This window comes from Eucyclogobius newberryi, unplaced genomic scaffold, assembly GCF_026437365.1.
Source record: "Eucyclogobius newberryi isolate DKJ021-1_F unplaced genomic scaffold, fEucNew1.0.hap1 SCAF_20, whole genome shotgun sequence".
Lineage (NCBI taxonomy): Eukaryota > Metazoa > Chordata > Actinopteri > Gobiiformes > Gobiidae > Eucyclogobius > Eucyclogobius newberryi.
The window spans coordinates 17,464,854-17,483,025 of NW_027315835.1; the positions used below are offsets into that span (position 1 = coordinate 17,464,854).

The 18,172-nt window shown below is 47.2% G+C and overlaps 3 protein-coding genes across 3 annotated transcripts; all 3 read right to left on the reverse strand.

Moving 5' to 3' along the window:
* Positions 1–1,459: 1,459 nt before the first annotated feature.
* LOC140368891 (polyserase-2-like) lies at positions 1,460–4,007 on the reverse strand. Its single transcript, XM_072456054.1, has 8 exons — positions 3,850–4,007; positions 3,439–3,707; positions 3,200–3,345; positions 2,856–3,123; positions 2,622–2,784; positions 2,289–2,536; positions 2,082–2,182; positions 1,460–1,781 (listed from the first exon to the last, which is right to left on the reverse strand). The coding sequence occupies exons 1-8, from the start codon at positions 3,873–3,875 to the stop codon at positions 1,515–1,517; spliced, it is 1,488 nt and encodes a 495-aa protein (XP_072312155.1). The 5' UTR covers positions 3,876–4,007; the 3' UTR covers positions 1,460–1,514.
* Positions 4,008–4,827: 820 nt separating this feature from the next.
* On the reverse strand, positions 4,828–9,380 carry LOC140368759 (transmembrane protease serine 9-like). The gene is made up of 13 exons (XM_072455820.1): positions 9,226–9,380; positions 8,813–9,081; positions 8,574–8,719; positions 8,170–8,497; positions 7,622–7,784; positions 7,210–7,478; positions 6,971–7,116; positions 6,567–6,894; positions 6,019–6,181; positions 5,607–5,875; positions 5,368–5,513; positions 4,964–5,291; positions 4,828–4,868 (listed from the first exon to the last, which is right to left on the reverse strand). The coding sequence occupies exons 1-13, from the start codon at positions 9,249–9,251 to the stop codon at positions 4,828–4,830; spliced, it is 2,622 nt and encodes an 873-aa protein (XP_072311921.1). The 5' UTR covers positions 9,252–9,380.
* Positions 9,381–9,420: 40 nt separating this feature from the next.
* Positions 9,421–17,770, reverse strand: LOC140368760 (transmembrane protease serine 9-like). The gene is made up of 16 exons (XM_072455821.1): positions 17,491–17,770; positions 17,252–17,397; positions 16,848–17,175; positions 15,734–15,896; positions 15,322–15,590; positions 15,083–15,228; positions 14,679–15,006; positions 13,565–13,727; positions 13,152–13,420; positions 12,913–13,058; positions 12,509–12,836; positions 11,395–11,557; positions 10,983–11,251; positions 10,744–10,889; positions 10,340–10,667; positions 9,421–9,437 (listed from the first exon to the last, which is right to left on the reverse strand). The coding sequence occupies exons 1-16, from the start codon at positions 17,768–17,770 to the stop codon at positions 9,421–9,423; spliced, it is 3,489 nt and encodes a 1,162-aa protein (XP_072311922.1).
* Positions 17,771–18,172: the final 402 nt, after the last annotated feature.

The window sequence follows — 18,172 nt, forward strand, 5'->3', positions numbered from 1 at the left end:
TGTAGCATTTTGGGCCAGACAGCTATCTTCTGTTTAAGAGTCTCCTTCACTCCGGAACTCCTCCAGGTTTCTACTTTTTCTCAAGGAGGTTTTTTGTAGTTTTTCCTGGCCGAGAAGGAGGGTCTAAGCCCCCTATCCTTAGACTCTAAGGACAGGGGACTCTGGAACATCGTACCTCGTCCCCACAGACATTGTTTAATCCGTTTTTCACTGTCGCCCTCAGAGGCAACTGTTGTTGTGATTTTGGGCATTACAAAAATAAATGGAATTGAATTGAAATAAACACACACCGGCATATCAACCACGCATGTACAGTTAGGGAAATGAGCTGCTATGCTGGAGAACGTGCTGCTAAGCTGGAGAACGTGCTGCTATGCTGGAGAACGTGCTGCTATGCTGGAGAACGTACTGCTATGCTGGAGAACGTGCTGCTATGCTGGAGAACGTGCTGCTAAGCTGGAGAACGTGCTGCTATGCTGGAGAACGTGCTGCTATGCTGGAGAACGTGCTGCTAAGCTGGAGAACGTGCTGCTATGCTGGAGAACGTGCTGCTATGCTGGAGAACGTGCTGCTATGCTGGAGAACGTGCTGCTAAGCTGGAGAACGTGCTGCTATGCTGGAGAACGTGCTGCTATGCTGGAGAACGTGCTGCTAAGCTGGAGAACGTGCTGCTATGCTGGAGAACGTGCTGCTATGCTGGAGAACGTGCTGCTATGCTGGAGAACGTGCTGCTAAGCTGGAGAACGTGCTGCTATGCTGGAGAACGTGCTGCTATGCTGGAGAACGTGCTGCTATGCTGGAGAACGTGCTGCTAAGCTGGAGAACGTGCTGCTATGCTGGCGAACGTGCTGCTATGCTGGAGAACGTGCTGCTATGCTGGAGAACGTGCTGCTATGCTGGAGAACGTGCTGCTATGCTGGAGAACGTGCTGCTAAGCTGGAGAACGTGCTGCTATGCTGGAGAACGTGCTGCTATGCTGGAGAACGTGCTGCTATGCTGGAGAACGTGCTGCTAAGCTGGAGAACGTGCTGCTATGCTGGAGAACGTGCTGCTATGCTGGAGAACGTGCTGCTATGCTGGAGAACGTGCTGCTATGCTGGAGAACGTGCTGCTATGCTGGAGAACGTGCTGCTATGCTGGAGAACGAGGCTGCAGGTGTGCAGTAGGTGCATCCTATGATTGACATGTGAATGAACAACTCGGCTGTCCACGCCATGAGGAAATTAGACTCAGATTTGGCGCCAAAAAATGCTCCATAATTCTTTTAATTTATCCTGTCTAAAAAAATGTAATGTTTCATTAAGTCTCGACAGGGAAATTCAGCGACATCGCCCTGCCTGAAACATGCATTCAATTCTAATAAATTGGACTATGTTAATGCTTAAAATCAATATTTATTTATTTTTAAATGAGAAAACATTTTCAAAAATAATGACAACATTATGACACATCTTTGAACAATGAACATTGAACACAGTTAGACTATTTAAGGTGACAATGCACTGAGGTAGGTCTTAATACAAAAACAGTAACATGGGGAAGCTAAACAGAAGTAGTAGGCCTAAAGATGAGCCAGCCGAGTTTCCTCCTGAGGCTGTCGTATTCACTGCAGAAGCAGATGACATGTCTCCCACAGTTTCCCTTATGAATGAGGCAAATTGTGACGTTCTTGCAAAGACATGAATGTCAGAGCGAAGTGTTTTAGCTCCTGTCACGGTGACCACAGCCGCCTGAAACCACGAGGAACCGGACTGGCACAAAAGAGCGCCACCCTGGTCTCCCTAAAGTCACAGAGAAACAGTCATTAGAAAAATCTGGAATATGATTCAGGTTATATGTTTTATGAATTATATTATGAATCACATATTTCACAAATTGCTAAATCAGCAAGATATTTTTTGTATTGAAAATTCACTTCATCGATCCACAACTGGCACTTTTTGTTTTGATGGTGCTTCCATTAAGTATGAACAGCTTGTAAAAAATGGCAAAATAAAACCCCCAAAAAGGTTGATTCAGGCTATGTTTTTGTTTCCATCAGCTAAAACCACTTGAAATTGCAAAGCCATCTATTGTTTTACCTGTTGAACATCCATGGAAGATGTACAGATATTTCCCAGGTCAGAAACACTCTCACAACTTGACACATGAGTTTCCATATCTCTTAGAGTTGGTTTATTTTCTAAAAAAAAATATAAAAATATTAAGGCATGTATTAGATAGCGTGTTGCAACAGTTATCAAGCATAAGTAAAGGTTAATAAATTAGAGTGGCTAAAAAATTCATACCAGTGGTCCTGCTTTCAACTCTGAAGCCTGAAATCCAGCACTGACTGCCAACTGGGAAGGTAGTGATGTTGCTAGTGTCGACACACACAGGCTGGATATAACTGGTGTAGCTAACCGATGTGGCCAACTTCATAAGTGCAATGCTGGATCCTGACGAATCACCACTCACTACAATGTCCACAACACCCACAGAGCTGTTCTCATTGTGTCCAAAAGACACAGTCCAATCTCGAAGATTCAGATTTGAGCTGGAATGAAAAATAATAATCATTGTTTGTTTTTCATTGCTCATTATCGTAGCATACAATGCTATGTTCTGGGCGGGATACTGACTGAGAAATGCATTCTGCAGATGTAAGGACAAAGTTGTCAGCAATCAGAGTGCCTCCACAAACGTAAGCGCCATTTTTATGAATAATGACCATCCAGGGCCACATTTGAGAGTTACTATTCTCATTCCTCAGAGGATGACTGGGAGCAACGCCACATGATGAGCCTATGAAGAAAAAAATATGTTTATTTTTTTAATACTACAAAAGTATGTATATTACTGAAAAAAACACTCACGAACTGGACTTGAATTAAGAATGGCACTCATTTGTAGAGGCAGACCAGGACAGGTGGCGCTAGTGTCACGATCTGGTCCACTGGACATGAACTGGACAAAGCCTGGCTGATCTGAGCTGATATGAGAGTTGATCCAGGACTGGTAGTTTGACACTCTGGAGTAGACTCCTGGCAGATTGGCACGTGCGCAGCCAAAACCAAAGCTAACAACACCAGACTGCACCCAGACAGAGCCCTGTTTACTGACCATGGGACCTCCAGAGTCGCCCTAAAACACAGAAGTACACGTGTGAGACGGTGTGTTCTGCTTACAACATGTTGGTCCAATAAAACCAACACAATACCTGACAGGAGTCTTTTCCTCCAGCCAGAAGACCTGCACAGATCATGTTGTCTGTGATTGTGCCCACTCCGTTCAGGCAGTTACACTGACGGTTTCCCACAACAGGCACTTCCACTTCCTGTAGAGTTTCGGGAAATGGGAGTGGCTCTGAGAAGAGAAAGAGCGTCGGTCACTCATTACCTGACACGTGATGAAGAGTGTGTTTGTGCAGATTCAAGTGAAGCTGTACATCAGACTGACCTCCCTCTCTGATGGAGCCCCAGCCAGTGACCCAGCTATCAGTGCCACTGTTGAACACACTGTCAGTGGCTGCCAGACACACCGGCCTGATGTAGTCACTGAAGGTGACTGCTGAGGACAGTCTGAGCAGAGCAACGTCGTTGTCACTGGTAAAACTGTCATAATTTGGATGTAAAATGATTTTTGACACGGATTTGGAAACTTCATTTGGGTTTGTGCCTTGAAGGTTCTCTCGACCGAGGGAAATCTGCCATCCAAAAGCACTGGTGCTGAAGAAGAAGTAACAGACCATTTTCAACACTTAAAATAAGACACAGCGGACATTTTTTCCTTGTTTAACAATAACAAACACGGCACCATAAGATCCCCTGACCAGACACATGGTCTTCAATAAAATAAAAACTCACTGACCTGGAGAAACAGTGGGCAGCGGACATGATCCATTCTCGGTTGATGAGGGATCCACCACAAATGTGTTGGCCAAACCTCTGCAGACTGACCTGCCAGGGCCAACTTCCAGTCGGAGCATCTTCACCTCCAACTATCCTGGTATTCAGAGGAGTGATGCCACACACTGGGGAAAAAAAGAAAAACGTTTTCAAAGCTTCAGGGCCATGTCTCAACTGCAAACGCAGTACATCCTGGACACTCCTTATTGGTGTTCAACTACACCTCCCATTTTCCCTGCCACCTTAATTAGACTTAGGAATGTGACAGGATAGCCTGCAGGCGGGCCCCTGCCACTGCTTAGACATCCCTGATAGGTGAATCGATCTAGAGTAGCTCCATAAATTGCCGTCGGGTGACGTCAGTTATCCTCTGACCTCACACACTTCCTGGTTGCTGGGTGCTCCACATCGCTTCTCAGTCCAGTGATCCGCGGTGCTACCATGGGCCCGCGTGGTGTGCGACCTCCGGGCGGCTACGCGGCGTAAAGCCTCACTGTCAAAGTGCTAGCCGCGCCATGTTGCATCCATCCCGTTTCAGGTGCCCGGAGAAGACCCTGTCTTGCCTTTTTGTGAACTCTTGTCTTAGAACTTGTCTCAAACTGAATGGACTATGAAAACCACGGACTGTGAAACCATCAACGATTGTAATAATAAATGATCATTAACTTAAACCTTGCCTCTGTCGTGCCAACAACGAACGTGCGTGCCTTAGATTAGTCCTGAGCCAGCACCTCAGGTGGCGTTGTTGGTAATGTGTGTATGTAAACAGTGTACAAAATAGAGTAAAATAGTGAACAGGCCAGTCCAATTTGCTACAGAAAGTTAATTCAACACTACACAACTCTCTCAATCTACTTTTACCTACCTAACTCTATATCCACTTTTCATCTCCAAGAACTATGCTACAAGCGGAGGGTCCATCTCTACAGGAATCCTGTTCTCAGCATTTATTAGCCTTATTGTTCCCTGATCGTCCCTCACCTAAAATGTTGTGGAGGAATGTTTTGCTTATTCTTATTTCCTAATTAGAAACAAAAGCAAAACGAATGTTTGTAAAAGCAGTAGAGGAGGCTCACAATCTGCACTGGAATCCAGCAGTTCTGCCTCTGTGGTGTCCGGCTCTGGGTCTGTGGTTGTTTCCTGTGGTGGAGCAGTTGTAGTGATCAGAGGAGGAGGCAGACCAGGACAGGTGGCGCTAGTGTCACGATCTGGTCCACTGGACATGAACTGGACAAAGCCTGGCTGATCTGAGCTGATATGAGAGTTGATCCAGGACTGGTAGTTTGACACTCTGGAGTAGACTCCTGGCAGATTGGCACGTGCGCAGCCAAAACCAAAGCTAACAACACCAGACTGCACCCAGACAGAGCCCTGTTTACTGACCATGGGACCTCCAGAGTCGCCCTAAAACACAGAAGTACACGTGTGAGACGGTGTGTTCTGCTTACAACATGTTGGTCCAATAAAACCAACACAATACCTGACAGGAGTCTTTTCCTCCAGCCAGAAGACCTGCACAGATCATGTTGTCTGTGATTGTGCCCACTCCGTTCAGGCAGTTACACTGACGGTTTCCCACAACAGGCACCTCCACTTCCTGCAGAGTTTTGGGAAATGGGAGTGGCTCTGAGAAGAGAAAGAGCGTCGGTCATTCATTACCTGACGCGTGATGAAGAGTGTGTTTGTGCAGATTCAAGTGAAGCTGTACATCAGACTGACCTCCCTCTCTGATGGAGCCCCAGCCAGTGACCCAGCTATCAGTGCCACTGTTGAACACACTGTCAGTGGCTGCCAGACACACCGGCCTGATGTAGTCAGTGAAGGTGACTGCTGAGGACAGTCTGAGCAGAGCAACGTCGTTGTCACTGGTAAAACTGTCATAATTTGGATGTAAAATGATTGTTGACACTGATTTGGAAACTTCATTTGGGTTTGTGCCTTGAAGGTTCTCTCGACCGAGGGAAATCTGCCATCCAAAAGCACTGGTGCTGAAGAAGAAGTAACAGACCATTTTCAACACTTGTAAATGAGACACAGCGGACATTTTTTCCTCGTTTAACAATAACAAACACGGCACCATAAGATCCCCTGACCAGACACATGGTCTTCAATAAAATAAAAACTCACTGACCTGGAGAAACAGTGGGCAGCGGACATGATCCATTCTCGGTTGATGAGGGATCCACCACAAATGTGTTGGCCAAACCTCTGCAAACTGACCTGCCAGGGCCAACTTCCAGTTGGAGCATCTTCACCTCCAACTATCCTGGTATTCAGAGGAGTGATGCCACACACTGGGGAAAAAAAACTTTTTCAATGTTTCAGGGCCATGTCTCAACTTCAAACGCAGTACATCTTAGACACTCCTTATTGGTGTTCAACTACACCTCCCATTTTCCCTGCCACCTTAATTAGACTTAGGAAGTTAATTCAACACTACACAACTCTCTCAACCTACTTTTACCTACCTAACTCTATATCCACTTTTCATCTCCAAGAACTATGCTACAAGCGGAGGGTCCATCTCTACAGGCATCCTGTTCTCAGCATTTATTAGCCTTATTGTTCCCTGATCGTCCCTCACCTAAAATGTTGTGGAGGAATGTTTTGCTTATTCTTATTTCCTAATTAGAAACAAAAGCAAAACGAATGTTTGTAAAAGCAGTAGAGGAGGCTCACAATCTGCACTGGAATCCAGCAGTTCTGCCTCTGTGGTGTCCGGCTCTGGGTCTGTGGTTGTTTCCTGTGGTGGAGCAGTTGTAGTGATCAGAGGAGGAGGCAGACCAGGACAGGTGGCGCTAGTGTCACGATCTGGTCCACTGGACATGAACTGGACAAAGCCTGGCTGATCTGAGCTGATATGAGAGTTGATCCAGGACTGGTAGTTTGACACTCTGGAGTAGACTCCTGGCAGATTGGCACGTGCGCAGCCAAAACCAAAGCTAACAACACCAGACTGCACCCAGACAGAGCCCTGTTTACTGACCATGGGACCTCCAGAGTCGCCCTAAAACACAGAAGTACACGTGTGAGACGGTGTGTTCTGCTTACAACATGTTGGTCCAATAAAACCAACACAATACCTGGCAGGAGTCTTTTCCTCCAGCCAGAAGACCTGCACAGATCATGTTGTCTGTGATTGTGCCCACTCCGTTCAGGCAGTTACACTGACGGTTTCCCACAACAGGCACCTCCACTTCCTGCAGAGTTTCGGGAAATGGGAGTGGCTCTGAGAAGAGAAAGAGCGTCGGTCATTCATTACCTGACACGTGATGAAGAGTGTGTTTGTGCAGATTCAAGTGAAGCTGTACATCAGACTGACCTCCCTCTCTGATGGAGCCCCAGCCAGTGACCCAGCTATCAGTGCCACTGTTGAACACACTGTCAGTGGCTGCCAGACACACCGGCCTGATGTAGTCAGTGAAGGTGACTGCTGAGGACAGTCTGAGCAGAGCAACGTCGTTGTCACTGGTAAAACTGTCATAATTTGGATGTAAAATGATTGTTGACACTGATTTGGAAACTTCATTTGGGTTTGTGCCTTGAAGGTTCTCTCGACCGAGGGAAATCTGCCATCCAAAAGCACTGGTGCTGAAGAAGAAGTAACAGACCATTTTCAACACTTGTAAATGAGACACAGCGGACATTTTTTCCTCATTTAACAATAACAACCACGGCACCATAAGATCCCCTGACCAGAAACATGGTCCTCAATAAAATAAAAACTCACTGACCTGGAGAAACAGTGGGCAGCGGACATGATCCATTCTCGGTTGATGAGGGATCCACCACAAATGTGTTGGCCAAACCTCTGCAGACTGACCTGCCAGGGCCAACTTCCAGTTGGAGCATCTTCACCTCCAACTATCCTGGTATTCAGAGGAGTGATGCCACACACTGGGGAAAAAAAAAGTTTTCAAAGTTTCAGGGCCATGTCTCAACTTCAAACGCAGTACATCTTAGACACTCCTTATTGGTGTTCAACTACACCTCCCATTTTCCCTGCCACCTTAATTAGACTTAGGAAGTTAATTCAACACTACACAACTCTCTCAACCTACTTTTACCTACCTAACTCTATATCCACTGTTCATCTCCAAGAACTATGCTACAAGCGGAGGGTACATCTCTACAGGCATCCTGTTCTCAGCATTTATTAGCCTTATTGTTCCCTGATCGTCCCTCACCTAAAATGTTGTGGAGGAATGTTTTGCTTATTCTTATTTCCTAATTAGAAACAAAAGCAAAACGAATGTTTGTAAAAGCAGTAGAGGAGGCTCACAATCTGCACTGGAATCCAGCAGTTCTGTCTCTGTGGTGTCCGGCTCTGGGGCTGTGGTTGTTTCCTGTGGTGGAGCAGTTGTAGTGATCAGAGGAGGAGGCAGACCAGGACAGGTGGCGCTAGTGTCACGATCTGGGCCACTGGACATGAACTGGACAAAGCCTGGCTGATCTGAGCTGATATGAGAGTTGATCCAGGACTGGTAGTTTGACACTCTGGAGTAGACTCCTGGCAGATTGGCACGTGCGCAGCCAAAACCAAAGCTAACAACACCAGACTGCACCCAGACAGAGCCCTGTTTACTGACCATGGGACCTCCAGAGTCGCCCTAAAACACAGAAGTACACGTGTGAGACGGTGTGTTCTGCTTACAACATGTTGGTCCAATAAAACCAACACAATACCTGGCAGGAGTCTTTTCCTCCAGCCAGAAGACCTGCACAGATCATGTTGTCTGTGATTGTGCCCACTCCGTTCAGGCAGTTACACTGACGGTTTCCCACAACAGGCACTTCCACTTCCTGTAGAGTTTCGGGAAATGGGAGTGGCTCTGAGAAGAGAAAGAGCGTCGGTCACTCATTACCTGACACGTGATGAAGAGTGTGTTTGTGCAGATTCAAGTGAAGCTGTACATCAGACTGACCTCCCTCTCTGATGGAGCCCCAGCCAGTGACCCAGCTATCAGTGCCACTGTTGAACACACTGTCAGTGGCTGCCAGACACACCGGCCTGATGTAGTCAGTGAAGGTGACTGCTGAGGACAGTCTGAGCAGAGCAACGTCGTTGTCACTGGTAAAACTGTCATAATTTGGATGTAAAATGATTTTTGACACGGATTTGGAAACTTCATTTGGGTTTGTGCCTTGAAGGTTCTCTCGACCGAGGGAAATCTGCCATCCAAAAGCACTGGTGCTGAAGAAGAAGTAACAGACCATTTTCAACACTTGTAAATGAGACACAGCGGACATTTTTTCCTTGTTTAACAATAACAAACACGGCACCATAAGATCCCCTGACCAGACACATGGTCTTCAATTAAAATAAAAACTCACTGACCTGGAGAAACAGTGGGCAGCGGACATGATCCATTCTCGGTTGATGAGGGATCCACCACAAATGTGTTGGCCAAACCTCTGCAGACTGACCTGCCAGGGCCAACTTCCAGTCGGAGCATCTTCACCTCCAACTATCCTGGTATTCAGAGGAGTGATGCCACACACTGGGGAAAAAAAGAAAAACGTTTTCAAAGCTTCAGGGCCATGTCTCAACTGCAAACGCAGTACATCCTGGACACTCCTTATTGGTGTTCAACTACACCTCCCATTTTCCCTGCCACCTTAATTAGACTTAGGAATGTGACAGGATAGCCTGCAGGCGGGCCCCTGCCACTGCTTAGACATCCCTGATAGGTGAATCGATCTAGAGTAGCTCCATAAATTGCCGTCGGGTGACGTCAGTTATCCTCTGACCTCACACACTTCCTGGTTGCTGGGTGCTCCACATCGCTTCTCAGTCCAGTGATCCACGGTGCTACCATGGGCCCGCGTGGTGTGCGACCTCCGGGCGGCTACGCGGCGTAAAGCCTCACTGTCAAAGTGCTAGCTGCGCCATGTTGCATCCATCCCATTTCAGGTGCCCGGAGAAGACCCTGTCTTGCCTTTTTGTGAACTCTTGTCTTAGAACTTGTCTCAAACTGAATGGACTATGAAAACCACGGACTGTGAAACCATCAACGATTGTAATAATAAATGATCATTAACTTAAACCTTGCCTCTGTCGTGCCAACAACGAACGTGCGTGCCTTAGATTAGTCCTGAGCCAGCACCTCAGGTGGCGTTGTTGGTAATGTGTGTATGTAAACAGTGTACAAAATAGAGTAAAATAGTGAACAGGCCAGTCCAATTTGCTACAGAAAGTTAATTCAACACTACACAACTCTCTCAATCTACTTTTACCTACCTAACTCTATATCCACTTTTCATCTCCAAGAACTATGCTACAAGCGGAGGGTCCATCTCTACAGGAATCCTGTTCTCAGCATTTATTAGCCTTATTGTTCCCTGATCGTCCCTCACCTAAAATGTTGTGGAGGAATGTTTTGCTTATTCTTATTTCCTAATTAGAAACAAAAGCAAAACGAATGTTTGTAAAAGCAGTAGAGGAGGCTCACAATCTGCACTGGAATCCAGCAGTTCTGCCTCTGTGGTGTCCGGCTCTGGGTCTGTGGTTGTTTCCTGTGGTGGAGCAGTTGTAGTGATCAGAGGAGGAGGCAGACCAGGACAGGTGGCGCTAGTGTCACGATCTGGGCCACTGGACATGAACTGGACAAAGCCTGGCTGATCTGAGCTGATATGAGAGTTGATCCAGGACTGGTAGTTTGACACTCTGGAGTAGACTCCTGGCAGATTGGCACGTGCGCAGCCAAAACCAAAGCTAACAACACCAGACTGCACCCAGACAGAGCCCTGTTTACTGACCATGGGACCTCCAGAGTCGCCCTAAAACACAGAAGTACACGTGTGAGACGGTGTGTTCTGCTTACAACATGTTGGTCCAATAAAACCAACACAATACCTGACAGGAGTCTTTTCCTCCAGCCAGAAGACCTGCACAGATCATGTTGTCTGTGATTGTGCCCACTCCGTTCAGGCAGTTACACTGACGGTTTCCCACAACAGGCACCTCCACTTCCTGCAGAGTTTCGGGAAATGGGAGTGGCTCTGAGAAGAGAAAGAGCGTCGGTCATTCATTACCTGACACGTGATGAAGAGTGTGTTTGTGCAGATTCAAGTGAAGCTGTACATCAGACTGACCTCCCTCTCTGATGGAGCCCCAGCCAGTGACCCAGCTATCAGTGCCACTGTTGAACACACTGTCAGTGGCTGCCAGACACACCGGCCTGATGTAGTCAGTGAAGGTGACTGCTGAGGACAGTCTGAGCAGAGCAACGTCGTTGTCACTGGTAAAACTGTCATAATTTGGATGTAAAATGATTTTTGACACGGATTTGGAAACTTCATTTGGGTTTGTGCCTTGAAGGTTCTCTCGACCGAGGGAAATCTGCCATCCAAAAGCACTGGTGCTGAAGAAGAAGTAACAGACCATTTTCAACACTTAAAATAAGACACAGCGGACATTTTTTCCTTGTTTAACAATAACAAACACGGCACCATAAGATCCCCTGACCAGACACATGGTCTTCAATTAAAATAAAAACTCACTGACCTGGAGAAACAGTGGGCAGCGGACATGATCCATTCTCGGTTGATGAGGGATCCACCACAAATGTGTTGGCCAAACCTCTGCAGACTGACCTGCCAGGGCCAACTTCCAGTCGGAGCATCTTCACCTCCAACTATCCTGGTATTCAGAGGAGTGATGCCACACACTGGGGAAAAAAAGAAAAACGTTTTCAAAGCTTCAGGGCCATGTCTCAACTGCAAACGCAGTACATCCTGGACACTCCTTATTGGTGTTCAACTACACCTCCCATTTTCCCTGCCACCTTAATTAGACTTAGGAATGTGACAGGATAGCCTGCAGGCGGGCCCCTGCCACTGCTTAGACATCCCTGATAGGTGAATCGATCTAGAGTAGCTCCATAAATTGCCGTCGGGTGACGTCAGTTATCCTCTGACCTCACACACTTCCTGGTTGCTGGGTGCTCCACATCGCTTCTCAGTCCAGTGATCCGCGGTGCTACCATGGGCCCGCGTGGTGTGCGACCTCCGGGCGGCTACGCGGCGTAAAGCCTCACTGTCAAAGCGCTAGCCGCGCCATGTTGCATCCATCCCGTTTCAGGTGCCCGGAGAAGACCCTGTCTTGCCTTTTTGTGAACTCTTGTCTTAGAACTTGTCTCAAACTGAATGGACTATGAAAACCACGGACTGTGAAACCATCAACGATTGTAATAATAAATGATCATTAACTTAAACCTTGCCTCTGTCGTGCCAACAACGAACGTGCGTGCCTTAGATTAGTCCTGAGCCAGCACCTCAGGTGGCGTTGTTGGTAATGTGTGTATGTAAACAGTGTACAAAATAGAGTAAAATAGTGAACAGGCCAGTCCAATTTGCTACAGAAAGTTAATTCAACACTACACAACTCTCTCAATCTACTTTTACCTACCTAACTCTATATCCACTTTTCATCTCCAAGAACTATGCTACAAGCGGAGGGTCCATCTCTACAGGAATCCTGTTCTCAGCATTTATTAGCCTTATTGTTCCCTGATCGTCCCTCACCTAAAATGTTGTGGAGGAATGTTTTGCTTATTCTTATTTCCTAATTAGAAACAAAAGCAAAACGAATGTTTGTAAAAGCAGTAGAGGAGGCTCACAATCTGCACTGGAATCCAGCAGTTCTGCCTCTGTGGTGTCCGGCTCTGGGTCTGTGGTTGTTTCCTGTGGTGGAGCAGTTGTAGTGATCAGAGGAGGAGGCAGACCAGGACAGGTGGCGCTAGTGTCACGATCTGGTCCACTGGACATGAACTGGACAAAGCCTGGCTGATCTGAGCTGATATGAGAGTTGATCCAGGACTGGTAGTTTGACACTCTGGAGTAGACTCCTGGCAGATTGGCACGTGCGCAGCCAAAACCAAAGCTAACAACACCAGACTGCACCCAGACAGAGCCCTGTTTACTGACCATGGGACCTCCAGAGTCGCCCTAAAACACAGAAGTACACGTGTGAGACGGTGTGTTCTGCTTACAACATGTTGGTCCAATAAAACCAACACAATACCTGACAGGAGTCTTTTCCTCCAGCCAGAAGACCTGCACAGATCATGTTGTCTGTGATTGTGCCCACTCCGTTCAGGCAGTTACACTGACGGTTTCCCACAACAGGCACTTCCACTTCCTGCAGAGTTTTGGGAAATGGGAGTGGCTCTGAGAAGAGAAAGAGCGTCGGTCATTCATTACCTGACACGTGATGAAGAGTGTGTTTGTGCAGATTCAAGTGAAGCTGTACATCAGACTGACCTCCCTCTCTGATGGAGCCCCAGCCAGTGACCCAGCTATCAGTGCCACTGTTGAACACACTGTCAGTGGCTGCCAGACACACCGGCCTGATGTAGTCAGTGAAGGTGACTGCTGAGGACAGTCTGAGCAGAGCAACGTCGTTGTCACTGGTAAAACTGTCATAATTTGGATGTAAAATGATTTTTGACACGGATTTGGAAACTTCATTTGGGTTTGTGCCTTGAAGGTTCTCTCGACCGAGGGAAATCTGCCATCCAAAAGCACTGGTGCTGAAGAAGAAGTAACAGACCATTTTCAACACTTGTAAATGAGACACAGCGGACATTTTTTCCTTGTTTAACAATAACAAACACGGCACCATAAGATCCCCTGACCAGACACATGGTCTTCAATTAAAATAAAAACTCACTGACCTGGAGAAACAGTGGGCAGCGGACATGATCCATTCTCGGTTGATGAGGGATCCACCACAAATGTGTTGGCCAAACCTCTGCAGACTGACCTGCCAGGGCCAACTTCCAGTCGGAGCATCTTCACCTCCAACTATCCTGGTATTCAGAGGAGTGATGCCACACACTGGGGAAAAAAAGAAAAACGTTTTCAAAGCTTCAGGGCCATGTCTCAACTGCAAACGCAGTACATCCTGGACACTCCTTATTGGTGTTCAACTACACCTCCCATTTTCCCTGCCACCTTAATTAGACTTAGGAATGTGACAGGATAGCCTGCAGGCGGGCCCCTGCCACTGCTTAGACATCCCTGATAGGTGAATCGATCTAGAGTAGCTCCATAAATTGCCGTCGGGTGACGTCAGTTATCCTCTGACCTCACACACTTCCTGGTTGCTGGGTGCTCCACATCGCTTCTCAGTCCAGTGATCCACGGTGCTACCATGGGCCCGCGTGGTGTGCGACCTCCGGGCGGCTACGCGGCGTAAAGCCTCACTGTCAAAGTGCTAGCTGCGCCATGTTGCATCCATCCCATTTCAGGTGCCCGGAGAAGACCCTGTCTTGCCTTTTTGTGAACTCTTGTCTTAGAACTTGTCTCAAACTGAATGGACTATGAAAACCACGGACTGTGAAACCATCAACGATTGTAATAATAAATGATCATTAACTTAAACCTTGCCTCTGTCGTGCCAACAACGAACGTGCGTGCCTTAGATTAGTCCTGAGCCAGCACCTCAGGTGGCGTTGTTGGTAATGTGTGTATGTAAACAGTGTACAAAATAGAGTAAAATAGTGAACAGGCCAGTCCAATTTGCTACAGAAAGTTAATTCAACACTACACAACTCTCTCAATCTACTTTTACCTACCTAACTCTATATCCACTTTTCATCTCCAAGAACTATGCTACAAGCGGAGGGTCCATCTCTACAGGAATCCTGTTCTCAGCATTTATTAGCCTTATTGTTCCCTGATCGTCCCTCACCTAAAATGTTGTGGAGGAATGTTTTGCTTATTCTTATTTCCTAATTAGAAACAAAAGCAAAACGAATGTTTGTAAAAGCAGTAGAGGAGGCTCACAATCTGCACTGGAATCCAGCAGTTCTGCCTCTGTGGTGTCCGGCTCTGGGTCTGTGGTTGTTTCCTGTGGTGGAGCAGTTGTAGTGATCAGAGGAGGAGGCAGACCAGGACAGGTGGCGCTAGTGTCACGATCTGGGCCACTGGACATGAACTGGACAAAGCCTGGCTGATCTGAGCTGATATGAGAGTTGATCCAGGACTGGTAGTTTGACACTCTGGAGTAGACTCCTGGCAGATTGGCACGTGCGCAGCCAAAACCAAAGCTAACAACACCAGACTGCACCCAGACAGAGCCCTGTTTACTGACCATGGGACCTCCAGAGTCGCCCTAAAACACAGAAGTACACGTGTGAGACGGTGTGTTCTGCTTACAACATGTTGGTCCAATAAAACCAACACAATACCTGACAGGAGTCTTTTCCTCCAGCCAGAAGACCTGCACAGATCATGTTGTCTGTGATTGTGCCCACTCCGTTCAGGCAGTTACACTGACGGTTTCCCACAACAGGCACCTCCACTTCCTGCAGAGTTTCGGGAAATGGGAGTGGCTCTGAGAAGAGAAAGAGCGTCGGTCATTCATTACCTGACACGTGATGAAGAGTGTGTTTGTGCAGATTCAAGTGAAGCTGTACATCAGACTGACCTCCCTCTCTGATGGAGCCCCAGCCAGTGACCCAGCTATCAGTGCCACTGTTGAACACACTGTCAGTGGCTGCCAGACACACCGGCCTGATGTAGTCAGTGAAGGTGACTGCTGAGGACAGTCTGAGCAGAGCAACGTCGTTGTCACTGGTAAAACTGTCATAATTTGGATGTAAAATGATTTTTGACACGGATTTGGAAACTTCATTTGGGTTTGTGCCTTGAAGGTTCTCTCGACCGAGGGAAATCTGCCATCCAAAAGCACTGGTGCTGAAGAAGAAGTAACAGACCATTTTCAACACTTAAAATAAGACACAGCGGACATTTTTTCCTTGTTTAACAATAACAAACACGGCACCATAAGATCCCCTGACCAGACACATGGTCTTCAATTAAAATAAAAACTCACTGACCTGGAGAAACAGTGGGCAGCGGACATGATCCATTCTCGGTTGATGAGGGATCCACCACAAATGTGTTGGCCAAACCTCTGCAGACTGACCTGCCAGGGCCAACTTCCAGTCGGAGCATCTTCACCTCCAACTATCCTGGTATTCAGAGGAGTGATGCCACACACTGGGGAAAAAAAGAAAAACGTTTTCAAAGCTTCAGGGCCATGTCTCAACTGCAAACGCAGTACATCCTGGACACTCCTTATTGGTGTTCAACTACACCTCCCATTTTCCCTGCCACCTTAATTAGACTTAGGAATGTGACAGGATAGCCTGCAGGCGGGCCCCTGCCACTGCTTAGACATCCCTGATAGGTGAATCGATCTAGAGTAGCTCCATAAATTGCCGTCGGGTGACGTCAGTTATCCTCTGACCTCACACACTTCCTGGTTGCTGGGTGCTCCACATCGCTTCTCAGTCCAGTGATCCACGGTGCTACCATGGGCCCGCGTGGTGTGCGACCTCCGGGCGGCTACGCGGCGTAAAGCCTCACTGTCAAAGCGCTAGCCGCGCCATGTTGCATCCATCCCGTTTCAGGTGCCCGGAGAAGACCCTGTCTTGCCTTTTTGTGAACTCTTGTCTTAGAACTTGTCTCAAACTGAATGGACTATGAAAACCACGGACTGTGAAACCATCAACGATTGTAATAATAAATGATCATTAACTTAAACCTTGCCTCTGTCGTGCCAACAACGAACGTGCGTGCCTTAGATTAGTCCTGAGCCAGCACCTCAGGTGGCGTTGTTGGTAATGTGTGTATGTAAACAGTGTACAAAATAGAGTAAAATAGTGAACAGGCCAGTCCAATTTGCTACAGAAAGTTAATTCAACACTACACAACTCTCTCAATCTACTTTTACCTACCTAACTCTATATCCACTTTTCATCTCCAAGAACTATGCTACAAGCGGAGGGTCCATCTCTACAGGAATCCTGTTCTCAGCATTTATTAGCCTTATTGTTCCCTGATCGTCCCTCACCTAAAATGTTGTGGAGGAATGTTTTGCTTATTCTTATTTCCTAATTAGAAACAAAAGCAAAACGAATGTTTGTAAAAGCAGTAGAGGAGGCTCACAATCTGCACTGGAATCCAGCAGTTCTGCCTCTGTGGTGTCCGGCTCTGGGTCTGTGGTTGTTTCCTGTGGTGGAGCAGTTGTAGTGATCAGAGGAGGAGGCAGACCAGGACAGGTGGCGCTAGTGTCACGATCTGGTCCACTGGACATGAACTGGACAAAGCCTGGCTGATCTGAGCTGATATGAGAGTTGATCCAGGACTGGTAGTTTGACACTCTGGAGTAGACTCCTGGCAGATTGGCACGTGCGCAGCCAAAACCAAAGCTAACAACACCAGACTGCACCCAGACAGAGCCCTGTTTACTGACCATGGGACCTCCAGAGTCGCCCTAAAACACAGAAGTACACGTGTGAGACGGTGTGTTCTGCTTACAACATGTTGGTCCAATAAAACCAACACAATACCTGACAGGAGTCTTTTCCTCCAGCCAGAAGACCTGCACAGATCATGTTGTCTGTGATTGTGCCCACTCCGTTCAGGCAGTTACACTGACGGTTTCCCACAACAGGCACCTCCACTTCCTGCAGAGTTTTGGGAAATGGGAGTGGCTCTGAGAAGAGAAAGAGCGTCGGTCATTCATTACCTGACACGTGATGAAGAGTGTGTTTGTGCAGATTCAAGTGAAGCTGTACATCAGACTGACCTCCCTCTCTGATGGAGCCCCAGCCAGTGACCCAGCTATCAGTGCCACTGTTGAACACACTGTCAGTGGCTGCCAGACACACCGGCCTGATGTAGTCAGTGAAGGTGACTGCTGAGGACAGTCTGAGCAGAGCAACGTCGTTGTCACTGGTAAAACTGTCATAATTTGGATGGATCCTTATCCTTTTTACAGTCTTTGTGATCTCATTCGGGTTTGAACCAAGTAGGTTTTCACGACCAAGGGAAACTCTCCATCTTCGTCTGTTCGTGCTGAAGGACATTGTATTTCTATTAAAAAGTCTTAACCTTAATGTCATCAACTTGAATACTTCAGAACACCTACGTACTTTGGAAAGCAATGAGCTGCCGTCAAGATCCACTCTTGATTGATGAGGGATCCACCACAAATGTGTTGGCCAAACCTCTGCAGACTGACCTGCCAGGGCCAACTTCCAGCTGGAGCATCTTCACCTCCAACTATTTTGGTGTTGAGAGGAGTAGTACCACAAACTGAACACAGGAAAGCAATTTGCTTTGTTAAATTAGTTTGTTGTTTTTATTGGCCTGAGCCAGGTAACTTGCAAGGGTCATTGGCGTTCGTTTTATACCCTATCTAGTTATCCTAATACATCCATCCTCGGACTGACTCAACAGTGCCACCTATAAGTGGAGCCCTATGGGGA

Coding starts and splice junctions, on each gene's coding strand:
- LOC140368891 (XM_072456054.1), bottom strand. CDS start 3,875: ATGTCCGCTGCCCACTGTTTCTCCAG. Junction 3,346..3,438: donor GGGCTCCATCAGAGAGGGAG/GTCAGTCTGATG, acceptor TTCTCTTCTCAG/AGCCACTCCCATTTCCCGAA. Junction 2,537..2,621: donor TCTGCAGAATGCATTTCTCA/GTCAGTATCCCG, acceptor TTTTCATTCCAG/CTCAAATCTGAATCTTCGAG.
- LOC140368759 (XM_072455820.1), bottom strand. CDS start 9,251: ATGTCCGCTGCCCACTGTTTCTCCAG. Junction 8,720..8,812: donor GGGCTCCATCAGAGAGGGAG/GTCAGTCTGATG, acceptor TTCTCTTCTCAG/AGCCACTCCCATTTCCCGAA. Junction 7,117..7,209: donor GGGCTCCATCAGAGAGGGAG/GTCAGTCTGATG, acceptor TTCTCTTCTCAG/AGCCACTCCCATTTCCCGAA.
- LOC140368760 (XM_072455821.1), bottom strand. CDS start 17,770: ATGTCCTTCAGCACGAACAGACGAAGATGGAGAGTTTCCCTTGGTCGT. Junction 15,897..16,847: donor GCTGGATTCCAGTGCAGATT/GTGAGCCTCCTC, acceptor TTTTTTCCCCAG/TGTGTGGCATCACTCCTCTG. Junction 11,558..12,508: donor GCTGGATTCCAGTGCAGATT/GTGAGCCTCCTC, acceptor TTTTTTCCCCAG/TGTGTGGCATCACTCCTCTG.